At 45.2% G+C, this 21,587-nt stretch overlaps 2 protein-coding genes and 1 pseudogene across 3 annotated transcripts in view; 2 read left to right on the forward strand and 1 right to left on the reverse strand.

Moving 5' to 3' along the window:
* Mms19 (MMS19 homolog, cytosolic iron-sulfur assembly component) overlaps nucleotides 1-14,702 on the reverse strand; it is a 34,859-nt gene extending 20,157 nt beyond the window's left edge. The window contains exons 1-3 of one of the 2 annotated variants that reach the window (XM_028776331.1): nucleotides 14,572-14,702; nucleotides 3,408-3,456; nucleotides 859-959 (exon numbers count right to left, since the gene is read on the reverse strand). In XM_028776331.1, the coding sequence (XP_028632164.1) occupies nucleotides 859-959; nucleotides 3,408-3,456; nucleotides 14,572-14,686 (265 nt within the window). In that variant the 5' untranslated portion in view covers nucleotides 14,687-14,702. The remainder of the gene's footprint in view (nucleotides 1-858; nucleotides 960-3,407; nucleotides 3,457-14,571) is intronic. The other variant, XM_028776336.1, reaches the window with a different exon arrangement.
* LOC114628726 lies at nucleotides 8,939-9,039 on the forward strand (annotated as a pseudogene).
* Nucleotides 14,703-15,008: 306 nt separating the features above from the next.
* Ubtd1 (ubiquitin domain containing 1) overlaps nucleotides 15,009-21,587 on the forward strand; it is a 54,427-nt gene continuing 47,848 nt past the window's right edge. The window contains exon 1 of the mRNA XM_028774749.1: nucleotides 15,009-15,579. Coding sequence (XP_028630582.1) covers nucleotides 15,510-15,579 — 70 coding nt within the window. The 5' untranslated portion in view covers nucleotides 15,009-15,509. The remainder of the gene's footprint in view (nucleotides 15,580-21,587) is intronic.

Genomic DNA, 21,587 nt, shown 5'->3' on the forward strand with positions numbered 1-21,587 from the left:
AGTATTTAAAAGCCCAAGCCATGCCTAGTGTCGTTCTCTCTTTATTGTTTGTGGATCTGGATGTAGAACTCTAAGCTACTTCTCCAACACCATGTCTGCCTGCATGCTGCCATGCCCCCCATCATGGACAATGGATTAACCTCCTGAAACAGTAAGCAAGCCCTAATTAAGTACTTTTTAAAAATAAGGATTGCCATGGTCCTGGTGTGTCTTCACAGACACAGAACACTGACTAAGACACTCCAGTTATGCAGCATATGGAAAACTCCCAAGAACCAGCCATAAAATTCAGGGCTCTAGGGTTTTGCCTAAAGCCCCTTTATCTCTGAGCCATATTATCAACCCCATAATTGTCATAATGGAACTTTTCCTCTTTTGCTTTGGTGCTGGGGGCTGAAAGCCATTTCATGAGCTCCGCTACTACTAAGCTTGCTTTCTTCTGGATTTTTCAGAGAGGGTCTAACTAAGGACCACTTCTGGGACCTGTAGCTCCAGGGATCAAGCTCTGGCTCACATAGTACTCGCTTGTACCCACTGAACCACAACAGCCCTCCACCTTTCCGTTTCTTTAGATGCTAAGGGCTTACCAACCTTTCTTTAAAGGGCCAGGCAGTAAGTATTATATATGATTACAGGATGTAGACATGGAGATACACTGAAAAAAATGATCAAAGATTGTATTTCAAACCCACATCCCTTATATCTTATCATTTTAGTCATCTCTGCCATGTATACTAATAAGGAATGAAGGCACTGCATTAGCTGTGCACAGATGTGTTAAAACCCTTTTCTCTGTGAACGTTATGTAGGCCATGGCTTAGTGATTTGGGAAGATATCTCTACTAGTGGTGAAAGTACCTTCCTTCTCCAAGAGCAAGGAGTGACACTGGAGTAGCACCTGTGACAAAAGCTGGATTCCTCTAGCCCGAGTTCGGGGTTCTGGATTCTCCAAAGAGGACCTGGGAGATAGCAAGATAGAAAGCATCTGTCATTAACCAGTGCAAATTATAAAGAAAATATTCTGCAGCTAGTCACTAGCCATACTTATGTCTCTAAACAACAAAGAAAGCAAAATCCTCTTAAAAGTTTTTTAAAAAGCAAACAAACCAAAAAAAGCCCCAAAAAACAAGCCATGAAGGTGCTCCTGAGCTAATAACATTAGTGTCCAGTAAAGACCGAAGACCCAGACAGGCGGTGGTGATGCACTTGGGAGGCAGAGGCAGGAAGACCTCTAAAGTTCAAAGCTAGCCTGGTCTACAGAGTGAGTTCCAGGACAGCCAGGGCTACACAGAGAAATCCTGTCTCTAAGGGGGAAAAAAAAAAAAAGACTAAAGCCCAAAACTACCCTGATTAATCTGGCAGCAACAGAGGCTCATGTGACACCGGAGTCAACCGAAGTCTGTCTAAGCATCTCTTACTTGGCACCTAGTGGGCACCATGCTTACTCTGGATACATCCCTCTGAAACAGAGCTTAGTGGTACCCATGCGGCTTCAGAGATGCCTGGCAGCTGCAGCTTCTACTCAAGGAAGGCAGCAGACTTGCAAATTAAATAAAAATTTCTGTGTGTGCAGACACACATGTATGTGTACACTGGTACATATGTATGCACATGGAGGCCAAAAGTCAACTTTAGGTGTCATGCCTCAGGAGTAGTCTACCTTATGTTTATTAAAATAGGGCTTCTCAGTGGTCAGCCTGGGGCTGTCTGATTAGGCTATTAGATCTGCTTGTCTTCACCTATCCATGGCAGGGTTATGAATCTGTCACCACATCTGGCTTTTTATGGGTGCTAGGATAGAACTCACTTTACCAATTAAGCTGCCTCTCCAGCACCCTTGTTTAGGATTTCATGCTTAGTCTAGCCTGCACTGATCTCATTGCTATCCTCTTGACTATTTGTAAAGTCATTTTTTTTTTAAAGATTTATTTATTTTATGTATATGAGTACACTACTGCTCTCTTCAGATGCACCAGAAGAGGGCATCAGATCCCATTACAGACATCACGTGGTTGCTGGGAACTGAACTCAGGACCTTTGGAAGAGCAGTCAGTGCGCTGAGCCATCTCTCTAGCCCCTATTTGTAAAGTCTTGCTAAGAGAAAAGAAATGTTGAGCAACCAAGGTCATAGGTGGTGTGCCTGCACACACCTACAATCTTTAATAAATGGAAGGAATAAATTTTCCCCCCTTTTGGAGGCAGATTCATAAAGCCCAAGTTGGCCTCAAACTCCGTAATTGAGTATAGGCCTGAACTTATCCTTAGGCATTAACCCCGAGTGCTGGGATCACAGAAGCTAGGCCTGATTTTATGTTGTTCTGGCTTTGTGACTCAGGCTTTGTGCATGCTTGACAAGGTTGCCCAACTGAGCAACACCTCTAACTGTAACAGTTTTTGTTTTGTTTCTTGTTTTCTGTTTTCTTTTTCAAAACAGGGTTTCTTTGTGTAGCCCTACCTGTCCTGAAACTAGCTCTGTAGACCAGTGTTGAACTCAGAGAGATCCACCTGCCTCTGCCTCCTGAGGGCTGGGATTCAAGGAGCACATCAGCATAGCCCCTCGAACTGGAACACTTTTAGCTCATAAGGGAGCAGCTGGACTGCAGCAACAAGACGATTATATTCAAAATAGCTCTCCTGAGATCACATTTATACACAACCTCAGCAGGATGTAGATTTCTGGAAAGCTAATCCCAAGAATTTTAAATTAAATCTTAAATAAAACCACTCCTGTATTCTGAGGACAGGAACTCAGAAATGTTTCTGCTTAGCAGGTAGAATATTGTGCATTTGCAGCATTTTAAAGAGGGACCCAGGCACACAAATGCTCATAAGGGCATTTTTCATAATAGCACAAGGGTGGAAACAACCCAGATAGATGTCCACCACAACTCATGAATAGTTAAACAGAATGCTGGTCATTGGTACAATGGAATGTTGTTTAGCAAGCAAAAAAAAAAAAAAAAAAAAAAAAAGAAAAGAAAAGAATGTAGAACTGACACACTACAACACAAACAAACCTTATAAACAGGCTGTAATGCTAACATTGGTTGTTATCTTGCCATGGTCTAGAATCACCCAAGAGACAAACCATCTGGGGCAACCAGACTCCTAAGGGGATTAGGTAGATCTAAGGAAGCACAAGAGGATTCGAGTTCCAATGAGACAACAGCGGAAGGCCGTAGCAGCCCATTTTACCTGAACCTGCAGGCTGAGTCAGAACCTAATGTAGACCAGCGTGGATTACAAGCTGTACCTTTCTAAGAAAAACAACCCAAGACCAGCTTAGATTGAGGTGCTAATGTGGACCAGAGGCATTTAACTACAAGGAAAAATCAGGTTCTAGGGAGGAAATAATGCATAGAAGTACCAAGGCAGACTGGAGAATATTCTAGAACAGAGGGGCTTACCCAAGGGCTTCTACTACTTGTAACACTGTATAACCACCGGACTTCACATCTAGAAGAAACAAAAGAAATATGAAAAAGTTAAAACATAGTTCAATTGTGGAGTGTTTCCTGTTTGTACCATGCTCTGTGCTGGGAGACTACACACTGCCGGACAAGATCCCCTCCCAGATAAGAAAGAAGCTGCCACGTTTTAAATATGCAGTGTCAAGTATTGTTTTTTAAATAAGCATTTTCATCTGTAACTGAAATGTCTGTATATATAGAGACTCCAAAATAAAGAATAAGCTGGCTACGTACAAATTAGTATTACCAAATAAAAAGCCCTTTGTGTATAGATATACAACAGCCTATAAGACAGCATAAAAGATGAATGAGGACAAATGGCATCCAGGCAAAACAAATAAACAAAACCACTGCTGAAGGTGTGGCTCAGTTGACTGAGTGCTGACCCAGCATGCACTGAGCCTGAGCTCAATCCCTAACAGTGAATAATCCAGCAGGTAGCATAACCATATGGGGGGTAGAGGAAGGTAGATCACGGAGACCAAGAGAAAGTAACTACATACAAATTTAGCAAAAATGTACATTTAAAAGGCACTGGATATTCTGGCTTCGTACTTGTCTGGATGGCGCTTACAAAACAAACAAGTGACAAGGGCTGGAAGGACAGACAGAAACGGGAATTTGTACAAACATTGTTAGTGAGAATTCAAACTACTATAGTTGCTATGGAAAAGAGTATGGTGGTCCCTCAAAAAGAAAAAAAAAGCCTCTACAACCCAGCTGTAACACTGCTGTATTATATACCAAAGGAAATAAATTAATATTTGAAAAGATTGCCATATGTTCATGTTCCCTATGGCATTATTCATAATAGCTCACATGTGAAACAAGATTAAAGCAGCTATATGTATATTGAAAATTGGACAAGATCTCAACACAGAACCGTGTTATACAGTCCATGTTTATAGTATGTGCACAGAAAAACTTTAAAATAATAATAATAATGATAATAATTAGTGCTAGGATTAAAGACACATAGCACCACATCTGGCCTTGGGATAATTTTAGATTAACAGAAAAGTTGCAAAGACAATGTAGAGTTTCTGTACCACCTTACCCAGTCTTCCCCACTTCATCACTTTACATAGTACACTTATCAAATACATACATTTGTTAAAACTAAGAGACTGACATTGGCATATGACCATCTAACTCTAAACATTACTCAGGTTTCACCAGTGTTCCCACTAATGCCATGGTTCTAAGATCGAATTAAATGTATCACTTTATAATTAGTGTCAGGAATCCTCAGTCTCCTCCTTAAGTTTCTCAGTTTCCCTCGTTCTTCACAGCCTTGATAAAGAGTTACTTGATAGGTTGTCCCTTTTGATGCTTCTCTGTTTAGACTGTGGCTACTAGTTTTTAGAAGGCGATCACAGGTAAGTTACTCTTTGGTCACACTGTTTCAGGGACACAGTGCCGACCACAGGTAAGTCACACTGGTCATCCTGCAGCACCTCTCCTGCTCTCACAGGAGCCACTTTCACTTCAGTCACCTGGACCAGGTGTGTCTGTCTCTGCACTAGGTAGGGCTACTTTTTCCTTTCAGGTCCCCGTCTTAAAGGGGAGCTATGGTTAGTTAGCCCCTCTTCAGGGAGGATGAGATTAGGCTCGAGCACGACTAAGCTCAGCCTTCTGGAGGAAGGAATATCTACCTCAATTATTTTAATTTCTTCTACAAAGAGATTCTAGTTATTACTGTATCAGTATTGACTAGTATATATTCAGACACTGAGTTACAATCCAATAAATACAGTCAACTTAATAATAGCCAACAAGTAAGTCTTCTTCATCGTTCTGCTGCTCCACCTCTGGTCACCGAGCTTCTTGTTTTGTGTATCTGTGCATGCATGAAGGTATACTTGTACCAGAGCTTGTAAGTGGAGGTCAGAGGATAACCTTTGGGAGACAGTTCTCTCCTACTCTGTGGGCTCTGGGAATGAAATTCAGGTTGTGGGCTTGGCAGCAAGTGTCTTAACCTGCTGAGCCATCTTCCCTCCACCCCACCTTCCCTTCTCCCTCTTGCTCTGGTCCCACTTGCTCCGGCCCAAAGGCTTTCATTCATTTTATTATCTGTAAGTACATTGTAGCTGCCTTCAGACACCCTATAAGAGGGCATCAGATCCCATTACAAATGGTTGTGAGCCACCATGTGGTTGCTGGGATTTGAACTCATGACCTCTGGAAGAGCAGTCACTACTCTTAACTGCTAAGCCATCTCACCAGCCTCCCTGCTGAGCCATCTTGCTGGTTTGTTTAGTTTATGTTTTGATTTTTAATTTTCTGAGACAGTATCTCACTATTTAACTTTGGTTGTCCAGGAACTCTCTATGTAGATCAGGTTGGTCTCAAACTCACATAGCTCATCTGGCTGTCTCCTGGGTGCTGGGATTGAAGGAAAGTACTACTATACCCAACCTGTATCTCTGTGAATTGGAAGCCAGCTGCTCTATACAGGAAGCTACAAGACAGAGCTGCATAGTAAGACACTATCTCAAAATTAAACAAACCAACCATAATCTGGGTGTGCTATTAGAACGATACTGCTTCTAGAGTATAAAGAGTTTAAAGAGAAATGTGTGCATGCATGTGTGTGTGTATAACAACCCATCCACATTACACAAACATCTGTCACTATTTCTGTATCTACATATGTCAAACTAGATATAAAATGATATCAAAGTCCTAAGTCTCAAGGGCTGCAGAGATGGCTGGCTCCGTGGTTAAGAGCATTGGCTGCTCTTCTAGAGGTTCTGGGTTGGATCACATGTTGGTTTGTGGCTCTGACTGCAGCTCTGTGGCATCTGATACCCTCTTTTGACCTCTTAGGGCACCAGGCACAAAAATAGTTCACATATAAACATATTAAAAAAAATTTTGGCAGGGTAAAATTTAATCCCAGCATTTGGGAGGCAGAGGCAGGCACATCTCTAAGTTGGAAGCCAGCCTATTCTACAGAGTGAGTTCCAGGACAGCCAGGCTACACTGAGAAACCCTGCCTCGAAAAACCGAAGGGGAAGAAATGAGAGAGAAAAAAAGAAAAACAACAAAATTCTAATCCAGTGTTCAATGTAGCCTTCAATTTGTAATTTCTCTGACAGTGGGAAACTAGTTCCTTTATTTACAATTACTCCTTGGTTTTATACACATGTATATGTGTGCTCATATTTGTGTGTGGCATATGTGTGAAGATGTGTGAATGCATTACAAGTTGGGGCCCATCTCAGCTGTGGCTTCTCGGGCACCTTTTGTCTTTGAGACAGGGTCTTTCAGTGACCTGGAACTTCATGTTGTAGGCTGGCTAGCTAGCTAACTTCAGGAATTTACCTGTTTCTACCTCTAGTCACTCCATCACTAAGAGTACAAGTGTGTGCCACCATTCCTGCCTTTTATGTGGGTTCTGGGGATCTAAACTCAGATCTTAATGCTTGCAAGCCAAAGGCATTAACAATTGAGTTACCTTTCCAGTCCCATAAATTATCTTCAGAATTGTTAGCCTCCTTGAGAAACAAGTTTATGGGCACAATACAGTGTTCTTATAGTTTTATCTTTGGCTATACAGTTTCTAGACAAACTTGTTCTCTGAAATCACTCATGTCAGATCACTCCCCTACCACTTCACCTGAGGCTGTGCCACACAGTAATAGCAGAGATCAAGCCAGCGTCTACAGTTCACTGTGGGATGGAAGAGGAGCTTCTCACTATGTATCCTTTCACACCTTCAGTGTCCTATCTGGTAGATATATAGCTTAGAAATATCAACACCACACAAGTAACAGATCTAACAGATGCTGCTTCTATATTTTTAAGAGGAAAGCAAAGAGTAACAAGCTATCTTAGAAGGACTGGGTTATCATGGATGAAGCTTTACCTAATGAAGGTATAGGAATTACTTCCAAAGTCTGCTCAGGTTTCTGGACCTAGACATCTCTAAATGCAGAACCTTAACCTGTCAACAAAAGGGCAAAGCAGGAAAGACTTCAGCACACTGCCCTAAACCTCCATTCCCCTAAGTCTGCTGGGCCTATAGCAGCATTGTGAGCTGAGCTGGGCAGAGGCTCAGTCTGGTACTAGAGTAAGACATCCAACCAGACGGAGGGAAGGGGAACTCTAGTGAGGATTCATAGCTCGTGACTGGCACCAATTTAGCCATCAGGCACTCTTAGCTCTACTTGTGCCAGGATGTGGAAGGCCCAGCTGCTGTCCACATGCCTGAAAAAAAGAGCCCAGGGGGAAAGTGAGGAAGCTGTACAGTGCAGGGAACCCACTAACAGCCAAGTCCCACTGGAAAAGTTCCCTCAGATTTTAAACTGAGAGCTTCTTCAGCATTCAGAACACATCAAGCTGAAGCTGGCTGATCACTACGCAGAGCATCCGTATGCATGTGACTCCCGCACATTCCAGGATGTTAGTGAACACCCCTAGTGTCTCCCTAGTGGAGAACTGAGTTTTTAGAGCTTTCACAGGGACCAGATTTTGAATAAAAGCATCTCAAAAATAGAGATACAATAAAGCTCTCACTACATATTGAATATAAATAAGGAAAATGGTTACTAGGTGGGCAAATGCTCAAGAGTTAATATTCTGAGAATGTTTTCACACAGTGGTTAGTTTAGTTAGTATCTTATTCTAGCTCTGGTTACTCTACCTCAGACATGTCTTTCCATTATGATGCCTCCTTTCTATACCTTCCAAATAATGACTACTTCTTTGCTCTCACTTTTTGGTGTGATAAAAACTGTTGGGAGCTGAGGATGTTCTGAGTGAATGCAAATTATTGACAAAGACCAGCCCTCAGACCCGTGGGAATTGGCAAAGCCTTCCTCCAGTCTCTGTGTGAATGTTGACTCAGTGTATAGAAAGTTCGAGTGCAGCTGGTTACAGCCTGACATTGCTCCCCTGCAGAGACCTCCCACAGAGACCCTTTTTCGCCAGCTATAAATACTAAAGGAGTATTTGGTACCCAGAAGACATCTGTGTGTCTGTCCTTTCTTCACTCTCTCAGTGCTTCAGTCAGGTTTCCAGGACCAAGAGGTGCTTGGGTGAGATGGGAAATGTTCCTGAAATTCTTTTTATTTTGTGTTGGGGGCAGCTGTGGTGGGTTGCACATGTGCAGCTCGGAAGACAATCTGCAGGAACTGGTGCACACCTTCCCCTTTGTGTCCTGGCTGCACATAACTTTTTAACCATTGAACTTTAGAATGTAGCAATGACTATAGAACTGTAACTAGACAAAAGCAGCTGGACTGTTCTCTTAAAAAAGTTCAAGTGGTAGTCTAAAAAACAAGTCTTTGGGGCTGGAAAGATGGCTCAAGCGGTTAAGAGCACTAGCTGTTCTTCCAGAGGACCTGGTAGCTCACAACTGTTTTTAACTCCAGTTCCAGAGTATTCAACACCCCTATACACCATATAAGAAGGCAAAACATCAATGCATTAGAAATGAAAATAAAATTTTACAAAAAGTCTTTGAGCTCTCTTTAGCACATATACTAAAACTGGAATGATACAGAGATTCTCATGGCCCCTATGCAAGGATGACATGCAAATTACCAAAGCACTCTGTTATTTTAAAGATTAAAAAAAAAGGTTAATAAAAAAGTCTTCCGTTATGCTGGTGCTTTATCCAGAATTATCTGAAACACACAATGATTTGTTCACCACCCTCATTTTCTCCGTACTGCCCTAAAGTCCTTTACAATGTAGCTTCTGAGCGCTCTGTTCACATCTTTATGAGGAGTCCTCTCAGTCACATGAAATGGAAGTTCCTGTCCTTCCGTTTGAAATGCTCCTTTCTAGCCCTGGTCTGAAGAACTTATAAACTCAAGTGTCAGTACTTATGAAGCCTTCCTTAGATACCCCCAAACATAATCACTCTCTTCCTCTTTGGTGTTCCTTACATCTTAAAAAGTTGTTTTCCTTCAATAATGTTGTCTGTTATAAGGCAAACGCTGTGGTAGGGTTTAAGACAGATAGAGGGTCTTACTGTGTAGCCCAGGTTGATCCTGAACTCACAGAGATCTGCCTGCCTCTGTCTCTCGAGTGCTGAGCTTAAAGGAGTGTGCCTCTACACCCAGCCAGACAGGGAGTTAAGAAAACCCACTGTCTATTGGGGCACAAAGTGTCCACCATTCAGTGTCTCCACAGTAATATATAAAAAAGTTAACAGAAGGAGCACATGTTCTGGTTCATGGAAATAGGTTACTAAGTTAATTTTGTTCTTGAAAGCAGGGTCTCCATCCTATACCCCAGGCTGAGCTGATCTACAACTATTTACCCCAGGCTGGCCTCTATAACTCATGGCACTCTTCCTGGTAAAGTCTCTTGAAAGACAGGATTATAAATGTGAGCCACCTGTGGGTCTGGGCTACTAATTTTAAGTCATGGTAAGTTTTCCCAAACAAAAAATAGCTAAAATACACAGAAATACTATCAATTCTGCCTTTGTATTCCTGGGGTAAGAGAACCTATAATAGTTAAAATAAAGAATTACTTTCCCCAAGGGTAGTTTTACTGGCACAAAGGAAAAATATAAGTTTCTTTCCCTTTATAGGATGCCTAAGTTTTTACAATCTGTGCTGGATTTTCTGTGCAACAATGGCTTTGCTAGCTTTCCAAACTGTGCATGCTTTCCTCAGCCAGGAGAGTTCATATGGATGAAGGGTCAAAAGCAGGACTTATGTGGTCACTGACACAGAAGGAACAATTAGGTCTCTGTCTGATGGAACTGCAGCCTCTTAAGAATCTGGAGTGGCAGCCCAAGGCAGGGAGGGCCAGAGCTGGAGTGCTGTCAGCAGACGCGAATGAACAGAATGGAGAAAAATCCCCCAGGAATAGGTTCCAGTTAGGCTCTCAAAAAGGCCATTTCTGGGGATGAGTTTCTGCAGTGCAGTTGGGCAAGTGCTTGCCAGACGAATGAGGCTCACTGCATGGCACATGCCTGTAATTCTGGCACTGGCATCAGAAGTGCAAGTGCATCCTCAGTAACAGAAGCAGTCTTCAGCCAGCCTGCTTACAGAGGCACTGTCTCAAAATCAAAACAAAACAGTAAAACCTCTCTCATGATGCCACAGTCGTCTACTCTTCTTTACTCCTTAACAATCTTACTGCAGGAGTAGTGGCTTATTCAGGCAATTAAAAACACGGCAAAATATAATATAATGAAGGGTGAACTGAAGGAGAACCCTAATGGTGGGGGTGGGGCAGTATAACCCTGCTCATGTTTTTGGATAAAGTTACTTCCTCTTTTCCCTGGCCCCCAGATTCAAAATGCTGGGTTCATCTGGGGTAGGCTTTTTTTTCCTTCAAGTCTTAAAGAGTTAACTGGGCCTCAAATCCCACAGATTCTACTTGCTTCCTTAATTCTAGTCACATAACCTTCTTTTTACATTTTGTGTATGTGGAAGTCAGAGGACAACTTCAGAGAAACTGTTCTCTTTCTATCATGTGTGTCCAGAGGATTGAACTCAGGATATCAAGCAATTTTTACTCACTGAGCCACCTCACTGGCCCTTAAATAGTTTTATGGTATATGTGCTCATGCTAGTTCCAAGGGACTCTTGGTAGAAATGGTAGTCAAATGTGGGTACTTGTACAGACATACCTGTGAAACAAATCTGCTCGTGAGTGCATGAGTGGGTGGGAAGTTTACTGGAGTTGCAAACATTGTCTATCCAAGGAAATACTGGGGGAACAGCACTAACTGGCCTTTGACTGTGAGGTCTAATTTGGATTTAGATAGAGCTGGTGGAGGGAACCGGAAGGAGAGCATTTGGGAAATGGAAAACAAACGCTGGTGCCTGGAACTAAAGGTCTAAGAGGTCACTGGTGAGAATAAAGACTGGGACTGAGTACTGGCTAGCAGTGATTGCCCGCCTGAGAGGCCTTCATTCCTGGGCTTCCGAGTCATTTCCTTTCTAGTACCTGCGTGTCCTTGGGGGCTGACAACTATTTCCACCAGGAACCACCAGGTGCCAAACAAAGTTGGCAGTTCCTCTGTGACCACAAAGGAGTCCTTCTGCACTTGTAACTTGTAAAAAAGCTGCTGCTTCGAAGACTGATGTATGTGTTCAGTATTGCACAGATTGACTCGAGCTGGAGAAAGTGCATGTCCTCTGGGGATAGTTTAAAACTGTCCACTTACCATAGCCTAACAACAAAGACTGAGGAGACTAACCTAATCCTTCCTGAATTCCCTTTCATTCTATAGCCCTTGCTTAAAGGGCTAAACACCTATTACCTACAACAAGCCACTCAGATCCTTCTGCTGGAGTTCAAGGTTATATATAATATACAATCCAGCTTCTTCAACGCATTCAATCTTACTGGCTACTATTCCTTTGCACCAACCTTCCTTTTGTTAAGAGGAATAAATGACAACAGGGTTCACTTACACGGGTACTACAGAGCTAATTTTAAACCATACACGCACTGGCTAGTTTTGTGTCAACTCGACACAAGCTAGAGTCATCAGAGAGGAGGGAGCTTCCCTTGAGGAAATGCCACCAGCTGTAAAGCATTTTCTCAACTAGTGATCAACGGAGGAGGACCGAGCCCATTCTGGGTGGTGCCATCCCTGAGCTGGTGGTCCTGGCTTCTTTAAGAAAGCAGGCTGAGCAAGCCACTGGAAGCAAGCCAGTAAGCAGCACCCTTCCATGGCCTCTGCATCATCAGCTCCTGCTTCCAGGTTTGAGTGCCTGTCTTGACTTCCTCCAATGATGAACTATGATCTTGAAGCATAAGCCAAATAAACCCTTTCCTCCTCAAATTGCTTTTTGGTCATGCTGTGTAGTCACAGCAATAAAAACACTAAGACTAGGAGATAGTTTAGGCTTCCTCCTTTTTAGACATAAACAAAAAAAGTATTTTATGAAAAAATAAGATGAAGGCAGGTATTTAAGTTATCTTTTAAAGATGTGGTATGCATCCATAAAATCCAAAATTATTGTTCCCAGAGTGCACAAATATGGAAGAACAATTACAGACGACATTAATATAGTAACATCTACCTTGGAATGGGGGTAGGATTAAGTATACGTAAGCCTCTGTGAAAAACAATGTGCCTGATAGTTCACTGGATCTAAATTTTACTCCCATATAAACCAAAAGCAAACACTAGTCAATGATAAGCTCAATAAAGAACTTAGAGATTAATGTATTGATTTCTGCAGTTTAAGTGGGTAGGTTTGTGACAATTCAAATTAAAGAAAAAAATGTTAGTGATAGGCTCTAAGTAGTGAGTCTATGATCTTTAAAAATTCTTTAAGCCTTTCATCCGAGCATTCTGGAGGGAGAGATTTGAATCTCTGAGTTCAAGGAAGCCTGGTCTACAGAGTGAGTTCTAGGATAGCCAGGGCTACACAGAGAGAGTCTGTCTCAAAAGACAATGAACAGATATATAAATAAAAATTAAAATTCTTTCGATTTTGTTAAATGCTAGGAAATCTCCATAGTAAAATCTGGGGGAGAATGGCATTGATAATACTCCATAACAGGCTACATCTGATTAAGTTGTAAAATGTTATAAGCTTAAGCAAGTACCAAGGCTTTTTTTTCTTTTCTTTTTCTTTCTTTTTTTTCTGAGAGAGGGGCTCACACTGTAGCTGAGGCTGACCTAGAACTGACTAGCAAACTTTCCACCCCACTGCCAAATCCTGGAACTAAAGGAATACACTACCACGCCCAGTCAATAGCAGGCATTTTTGCCCCTTGATGCTTCCGAATCATATACTTACCTCTTCCAACACAGTTGTCTCTCTCACTAATTATAATATTTGGATGGCCGTAGATAGTATCTTATTTGTATTTTTTGTCCCCAACTCTTTTCATGTTGGGTAAAAGAAATATGTGCTCAGAAATAATAGACTGGCAGAGTGAATGTGGACTATTGCTAAGGCCCAATTCGTATTTCTAGAAGTTCATTTCTCACATATTCTAAAAGTTAATCTGTTCAATTTGCAAAAGAAACTTCTCCTTCACCATGAACTTCCAAATGTAATTTTTAAAAACCCCCATCTATATCCATTTTGTGTTCTATTTCTTAAACCCGACTCTGAAGGCCTAACATTCGACATTCAGAAAGAATTCTAATGAGGCCCCCTGGATCTTTTCAAATCTAGGATAAACTAGGAACTAAGAGATTCTTGAAATTGGAAATCTGGGAAGAAGGATAAAAAATTCGACATTAAATAGTCATGAATCTGCCAGGCAGTGGTGGCGCACGCCTTTAATCCCAGCACTTGGGAGGCAGAGGCAGGCAGATTTCTGAGTTCGAGGCCAGTCTGGTCTACAGAGTGAGTTCCAGGACAGCCAGGGCTACACAGAGAAACCCTGTCTCGAAAAACCAAAAAAAAAAAAAAAAAAAAAAAGTCATATGAATCTAATTTATCAAAAAGCCTACTAGGGGTTGGAGAGATGGTTTAAGAGCATTGACTGCTCTTCCAGAGGTCCAGAGTTTAATTCCCAGCAACCATATGATGGCTCACAATCATCTGTAAAGGGATCCGATACCCTCTTCTGTTGCGTCTGACAGCGTACGCACATACATAAAATAAATAAATAAATCTTTTTTTTTTAAAGCCTACTAAGACACACGAGTGAAGCTTTAAAGACACTCACTAGTCACCTACACGCCCACTGACTGGCTCCTCCCCTCCTCCATCCAATTACAACCACTTACACCGCGGGAGCGCACGCTACTTCTATGATGGCAAGAGGCTGGAGTGTAACACTTGGAACCCATACCTTCTCACATTAACACTCCGAAAACAACGCAGTCTGCGGTGCAAGCACCAGGTTTGGATCTGAACCCCCGAGTCCAAGTCCCAGTTCTACTTCCGGGCTCGTATGTGCCTTGCACAAGTCTCTTACTCTCGGAGAAATGTAATGATTCTCTATGGACTTCAGCGAGATGCGGAATGTAAAGAAAGCTTTAAGGAAGATGCAAGCGACTCTCCAACTTGTTAGGGCAGTAACGCTCTCAGTGGGAGCCAGAGGACCAATCACAATCACCTCGCCCTTCACTCCCTTCCCGCCGCGCGCGGGTGCTGAGGCCGCTCCCTGTGGTCCGGCCCTTGCAGAAGCCTCGCGGCGCTGCTTACCATACCTGCAGCCACCTGGTCAGCGGGTCCCTCCTGCTGACCCATGACGAAGTCTTGCACGAGGCCACACAGGGCACCCATAGGCGCCGCTGCCTCCCCGAGAGCGGTGGCGGCAGCCATGACGCGAGCCAGAGACTGTGGGAGGGGGAAGTGGGTGTGGCCACGAGAGCGTCTCTCCGCGCACGCGCCTCCACAGCCAATAGTTGGGCGCAGGCCTCGGAGGCGGGGCACTCCTAGGTCACGTGCCCGTAGGCTCTGGGCCAGGCGGTTCCTTAAGGGACCTAACGGCCCCTCCCCGGAGGGCGGGGCCTGGGCCGGGGCGCGGCTCGGGGAGGGGAAGTGACTGCTGGGCACGCAGCCGGGGCGGTTGAGGGCGCATAATTCCCCGCCGCTCTCCCCGGGAGACTGACCGCAGGGCGGGCACCTGGCTGGGTGGGGCCGAGGGGCGGTACGCACCCTGGGAGAAGCCAATGAGAAAACCAGGCCCGGCTCGAGGGGCGGTGCCGTCGGTCACATGCGCACCTGGGGCGTCTGGCGGCCGTGGCGCGGGCACCCCGAGCTGGAGGAAGGGAGCGGGGCCGGGCCGGGGCGGGGTTAGGCAGGTGAGTGACAGGCTCCGGGGGGCCGGCCCCAGCTGAGAGCTCCGAGTGATCCAGGAGTAGCTGCGGCGGTGTCCGCCCCCTCCCTCCGCCCCTCCAGCCGGGCTGGTCTCTGGCCGGGCACTGTCGCGGGCCCCCCTGGCCTGGCCACCTCCCTCTCCCCTGGCCCGCAAACTTTGTGGCGAAGCCGGCGTCGGGCAGAGCGGGCTCCAGGGGAGATCCAGGAGCTCCCAATGTCGGGCTGCGGGAGCCGTTGACCCGGGGACGCCGCGGTTCGTGGCAGCAGCGTGGAGCAGCCGGCCGATCGCCACCTCTGGTGCATGGGGATCGGCTGAGAAGCCAGCATGGGCAACTGCGTGGGGAGACAGCGCCGGGAGAGGCCGGCTGCTCCGGGACACCCCCGCAAGCGAGCAGGTAACGCCAGGAAAGGCAGCGGGGTCTCGGCACGCTGCCAGTTGGCCCTTGCCTTGCCCGAACCTTGGGGTTCCCGAGCGACCTCGCTTGGGTTCCCCCATGGCTTCTCGGAGCCAGACGGGGCCCTCCCCGGCGCGGGCTGACTGAGAAGCGAGTTGGGGTAACTGCGAGCGCTGACCCGGCTGCGAGGCCAACTCGCTCCCACCGGGAAGCTGGGGGTGGGGGTGGGGGCAGGAAATGTTTCCAGACCGCGACGAGGCTGGCGGAGGGGGCCAGGCGAGTGCGCCGCTGGTCTGGCAGCCCCAGCCGGGGTCGGACGCCGGCCGGCCGGGGCGCGGCGTGGGCAGCCTGCGTCCCCAGAAGTAGGAGCGATCGAGATGAACACAGTCGCTCATTCTAGCGAGTCACTGTGTCATTATCGGTCTGCAGGTCGTTGTCTGCGGGAATCCGACTTGCAAAAGCAGTGCAGGACCATGGAATAGAAATCTTTATTTCCCCCTACCTCTTCACAGGGCTTTTTGGAGCCTCCTGGCTGTCTGGGAGTCTAGGAAAGGTGGGGTGCGGGGTGAGCGTCGCCTTCGTGTTTGTTAGGAGCGTTCTCAGCTCTTGGAATGGGATCCCTCTCAGCTCTTGGAATGGGATCCCTCTCAGTTTAGAGAATGGGATCTGCTCTCTGGCAATCTTCGAAGCTCCAGCAGCGCGGTCTCACTTTCTTGGTACATCCGTCCTGTCCTGGCGCTTCGTTTGAGGGTCATTTTCCTGTCTTGTACTCTCTTCTCTCGGGGTGTTGCAAGGAACTTATGCACAAAAAGACCTTCAACACTGATCTGAATTTCCAGATCTACCTCTCTTTTATGTAAAAACACAGACCCAGAGAGGCTGAGCAGCTTCCCCTAAGTCAGTCACACAGCTAGTTAGAAATGCAATTGGGGTTGGAATCCGGTCTCTTCCCCCTTGTTACCACATACCCCTTTTATGTAAGAGGAGCCACAGGCGCAGTTGTTAATGAAGTGGAAACTCAAGTTGGAGTTTCCTGTCTGCTTTGACACTGAAGGTGTGTTGTTTTGCTTGTGTAAACTGGGAAGGAGGATGGGGAGAACTAGAGGGGAAGCAGGGAAGGATGTGTGTGTGCTGAACAGGATGACTTGTGCAAGCAGAAACGTTTTTATATGCGGATGGAGTAAAACTTAACAAATTCCTCTTGAAAAGCAACCCTGGCCTTTCTTCTGACCAAGAACTTTTGTTCATTCATTCATTCATTCATTCATGCATGCATTCAATCAAGCAGACAGTTGGCAAATACTTCTCATTTAGTATATGCTCCTTCCTTGATCTTACTGCATGTTTTCATGGTTTACTACCCTTTCCTACCTCAGACTCTCCGCTGCTTTCTATCTCTGCTATCCTTATCCTAGCTTCCTTCCTTTATCAGTTTTTTCTTCCAGTGTTGAGGATCAGGAGTTTGCAGAAGCATTCTGCCTCTGAATTGCATCTCTATCCTCTGATTTTCCTTTTCGATTTTTCTTGCCTACCCTCACCTGCTATATACCGGTGGCTCAGTTTGACATTCTGGGTTTCCTCATTACACTCCCTCCCAGAGATAGCTTACTTAGGTTACAACTCTTTGTCCATCAGAAAGACCCCTGTCCCATGGTTACCAGTTTGATTCCAGACCCCCACGTCTAGGCAGACATCAGTACTGTGGATATCCTGGGGCTCAACTCATCCACAAGAAGTTCTGCACTCATTTACCCACTGTTCTGTACTCTGCTGACTTGTCCTCAGCTTTCTGTCAGCTTGTCACAGGAGCTTGCTAGTTCTTCTGTCATCATCATCATTGGGTCTTACAGACATGCCCTTTCCCAAGCCCTCTCAAGCCTGGCTCTTCCCCCAGCTGCCGTGAGCTTCCTGCTGCAGTGAGCGAGCTCCAGGGAGGGCAAGCTCACCGTCAGTCACTCATCTCATACCTGCATACGCTTCATCTAGAAGCCACTGTGTGTCCAGACTGTAGTTATGTTCAGTACTTTCTGCCTCTACAAGACCTTTAACTTTCAGGACCATACAAGTCTAGCCTGGTTGTTTTAGAACCAGATTGCTTCCTCTCCCCTGACATTAGGGCCAGTAATGTTTATATATACTATTTCCAATTTAGGAGAGTCTTTCTTCAGAGTACACCTCAAATCCCAAATTTGACCATCCATCTTCTTTGCCTTCATTTCTTTTCTTTTGAGACAGGACCTTGCAATATAATGGAAACAGACTGGCCTAGAACTCCCTATGTACCTAGTGTAGCCAGGTAGCCTAGCCTAGCCTCGAACTCTCCAGTCTCGAGTGCTGGTATTATAGGAGTCTATCACCACATCCTACCTTTACATTTTTTTTTTATTCAGCACACAAAATAATGGGTTTAATTTTTTGATATTTTCATATATCTGTGTCACATATTCTGCTCGTATCCATATCCCCTTGAAGCAGCCTGCCCAGCAGGCCCTCATCCCCAGCAGAAAGATGGCTTCTGAGAACTCTTGCAGACACCTACCAGTGCCATGGTGCCACTTTGTTAACAATTATCTGTTCTATATTATTAGTTATGTCTTTGAAGTTCACAACCCTCTATCGGCAGCCAATGCTGTAAGCCTGGAGACCTGGCTTCTGTCTTTTCCTTGTGTGCTGGTCTGTCTCTGTCCCTCCCTCCCTCACTCGCTCACTCATACAACTGTGTGTACACACAGTCAGCACTGAGCACAGTGGCTCCCAGAGAGGAAGCACTCAGCACTTGTTACTGTAGAAAGCTAACTGACTTCATCCTGCCGCTTTAATCTTTTATGCAAACATTTTGCTGAAGTATATCTCAACTTTTTTTTAGCCTGCTAGTGAATGGTCCTTTTAATTCTGTGGACCCTACTATGAATAGTTTTATTCATAAAGTGCAAAGCCAAGGGCTACTCTGACGGATGACAGATTTGGTACAAGGGGAGGAATCCCTCTTAACTTCACAGCATGTACTTGGCATCCTGTAATATTTGTGGCTTACCTTTTGACAGGGACATAGTTTCATGTTGTCAGACTTATGCCTAGAACTAGGGGGGACTCAGAGGTAGAATCCTGGTCTATCATGTATAACTGAACCCCCAGCACTGGGTTTAGGATGTGCCTGACCCTTCACCATAACTGAACCATAACTTTTGCTTTCTTTTGTGCTGAATGGGATGAAACTCTGAACAGAGACATGGAACCAGCTGGCTGGCTGATCAGCAGGTCATGGCACTTGTCACCAAACCTGACCACCTGAGTTTAATCCTTGAGGTCCGCATGATAGAAAGAGAAGACAACCTCCTGAGTGGTCTTGTTTGATTTCCACACTCATGACCGGGACAGTGTATACATGTGTATATGTGGATGCACTCTAAAATCCACATGCAAAACATTGTTTAAAAGAGAGAAGGACAGGTAGGGCATGGTGGTACATATTTTGAATCCTAGTACTCTGGATGCAGAGGCAGGAGAATCTGAGTTTGGAGCCAGCCTTGTCTACATGATGAGACCCTGTCTCAAAAAACAAAACAACAAGAAATTCAAGAGGAAGAGCGTGAAGTCTGGCCCTAGGCCTCGAACCCTGGGTGCCTCAGCAGGCCTCTCTCAGCTGCATTTCTGACTTGTCAGGAGGGGACAGAGTCATTGAAGGCCATTAGTGCTGTGTTGTCATCTTCCTAAAGGTGGTTGTTCCAGACTGGAGTTAGTGGACTGAAATGTACCTCACAATGGCACCCATTGTCCTTAATTCTGTCTTCTCAGTCATTTGACAAATGAAACGAACTCAATGCTCCTGGTGAAAGAATCTCGGTCAGAGGACATTTGGCCTGAGTCGGTTCTCTGTGTCTGCCATGTAGTTTGTCGCAGTCACAAACACAGGTGCTCAGTAATGGTAGCAAGATCCCTCAGCCACTGCCATCTTGCTGGCACTTTGTTTGTTTGTTTTTTTAAAATAGAGCTAAATACTGTTTTTAAGATTTATTTTTATTTTATGTGTTTGTGCTTGTGTCTATGGGTACCCACAGAGACCAGAAGAGTGTAGGATCTCCAGAGCTAGAATTACCAGCAGTTGTAAACCATCCAGTGTGGGTGCTAGGCACTGAACTCAGGTTCTCTGGATAGCAGCAAGCACTCTGGACTGCTAAGCCAGACACCTCTGAGGCCTCACAATAAGTATGATTTTTCTAGTCAGAACGCCTCTGAATGCTAATGATTAGGAAAAGGAATATCCTGCATCTACAGTACTTTTCATCGGTTACTGACAACTACAGACATCAGAGAAACCAATGTATTTTTAAATAAATTTTTGGGAGATAGTCTTTAATTTTTCTTACTATTGTAGCCCCCTTTTAAGTTATTTTTAAATTGTTGCTCTGAATGCACCCTGAGTAGGCTCAGGCTCCCTTTTTCTAGATCCTGGCTATCTTGGATGCTTTGAAGACTGCTTGAGGGTTTACTCCTGTGGAGAGTACTTCCCACACCGTACTTCAGGTAGATCAGTATCCTGCCCAGGAACTGGATGAAGCAACTGGGCCCCAGCCATGGCAGAGAGAAATGGAGGTGGCAGAACAGGCCCCACCCTGTGAGAATGTGGCAGGGCTGAAACCTAAATGTCTGACCGTGTGGTATGCCAGGTGATCGATCCAGTTACATTCTGGACTCTCAAGCTGAGAAGGGAGAGCCCCAGGCCCTGTTTCAGCCTGACTGGGCTTGGTTCTGTGATTGCAAGGAGTTTGCTTCTTGTGGGGCTGTGGCTAGTCTTAAAGGAGTAATTGAACAGCATCTCCATTTGCTCTGTAAACATTTACCAATCACCAGGCACCTTGTTGGCTGTGGATGGGCGTGGTCCTTGGCCACACAGAGCTTACAGTCTTGGGGGTACAGACAGTAAATACAAGAAATTTACATGATTATTCATGTGATAATGCTTATTGCTTATAGTTATGTATTATATATGCTAGTGACTCCTGTGTTTATAATCTTAACCTATCCTCTCCAATTCCAGCCTTGAAGATTTTCCTGTTTATCTGTACCTCTGCTTCCCAAAGGTTTCTCACATTTACACATCTAAGCCAGATTGAATCCTCTTACCCTTCAACTTGTTTCTGTCTCTCTTATTGGTGACTTCATTCTTCAGTTGTCCAGGCCTCCAAAACACTCAAGTTTCCCTTGTCTCAAATTCCATATCCATTTAATCAATAAGTCCTGCTGGCTTTGCCCTCAGTGTACTCTGCACCCAACCCTCTCCCTTCTGTACCATTTTGACCATGGCTCAGCAAGGCATCCTCGGCCTCTCAGCTGACCTTCCTGCTTCCTCCTTTGTCTCCCACAGACTGTTTGTATCATAGCAGCCAAAGTGACGGTGTGACCAGTAAGTCAGATGTTGTTATTCCCTTGCTTAGCCCTTCCTGTGACTCCCCAGCTCACGCAGCATCTTGCTGATGAATTACAAGGCACCCATTTATTTGTCTTTAGGCATCTGTTATTCCCTTCCCCAGCCCCTTGGAATCTGAAATGCTCCCATCCTCTCCTCAGCCCTTCCAGGCCATTCTTCTGGAAAAATCATCCCCCCTTCGTTTGTTCTTGGCATTATCTATTTCCCTTCTCTGTTCTGTTTTCCTCCATACTCCACAGCATCACCTAATGCTGACTGGATCCCCATCCTCCATACTCCACAGCATCACCTAATGCTGACTGGATCCCCATCCTCCGTAATCCACAGCATCACCTGATGCTGACTGGATCCCCATCCTCCGTAATCCACAGCATCACCTAATGCTGACTGGATCCCCTTCCTCCATACTCCACAGCATCACCTGATGCTGACTGGATCCCCATCCTCCGTAATCCACAGCATCACCTGATGCTGACTGGATCCCCTTCCTCCATACTCCACAGCATCACCTGATGCTGACTGGATCACCTTCCTCCGTAATCCACAGCATCACCTGATGCTGACTGGATCCCCATCCTCC

The sequence above is a fragment of the Grammomys surdaster genome, unplaced genomic scaffold (assembly GCF_004785775.1).
Source record: "Grammomys surdaster isolate TR1022 unplaced genomic scaffold, NIH_TR_1.0 66, whole genome shotgun sequence".
In the NCBI taxonomy this organism is placed as follows: Eukaryota; Metazoa; Chordata; class Mammalia; order Rodentia; family Muridae; genus Grammomys; species Grammomys surdaster.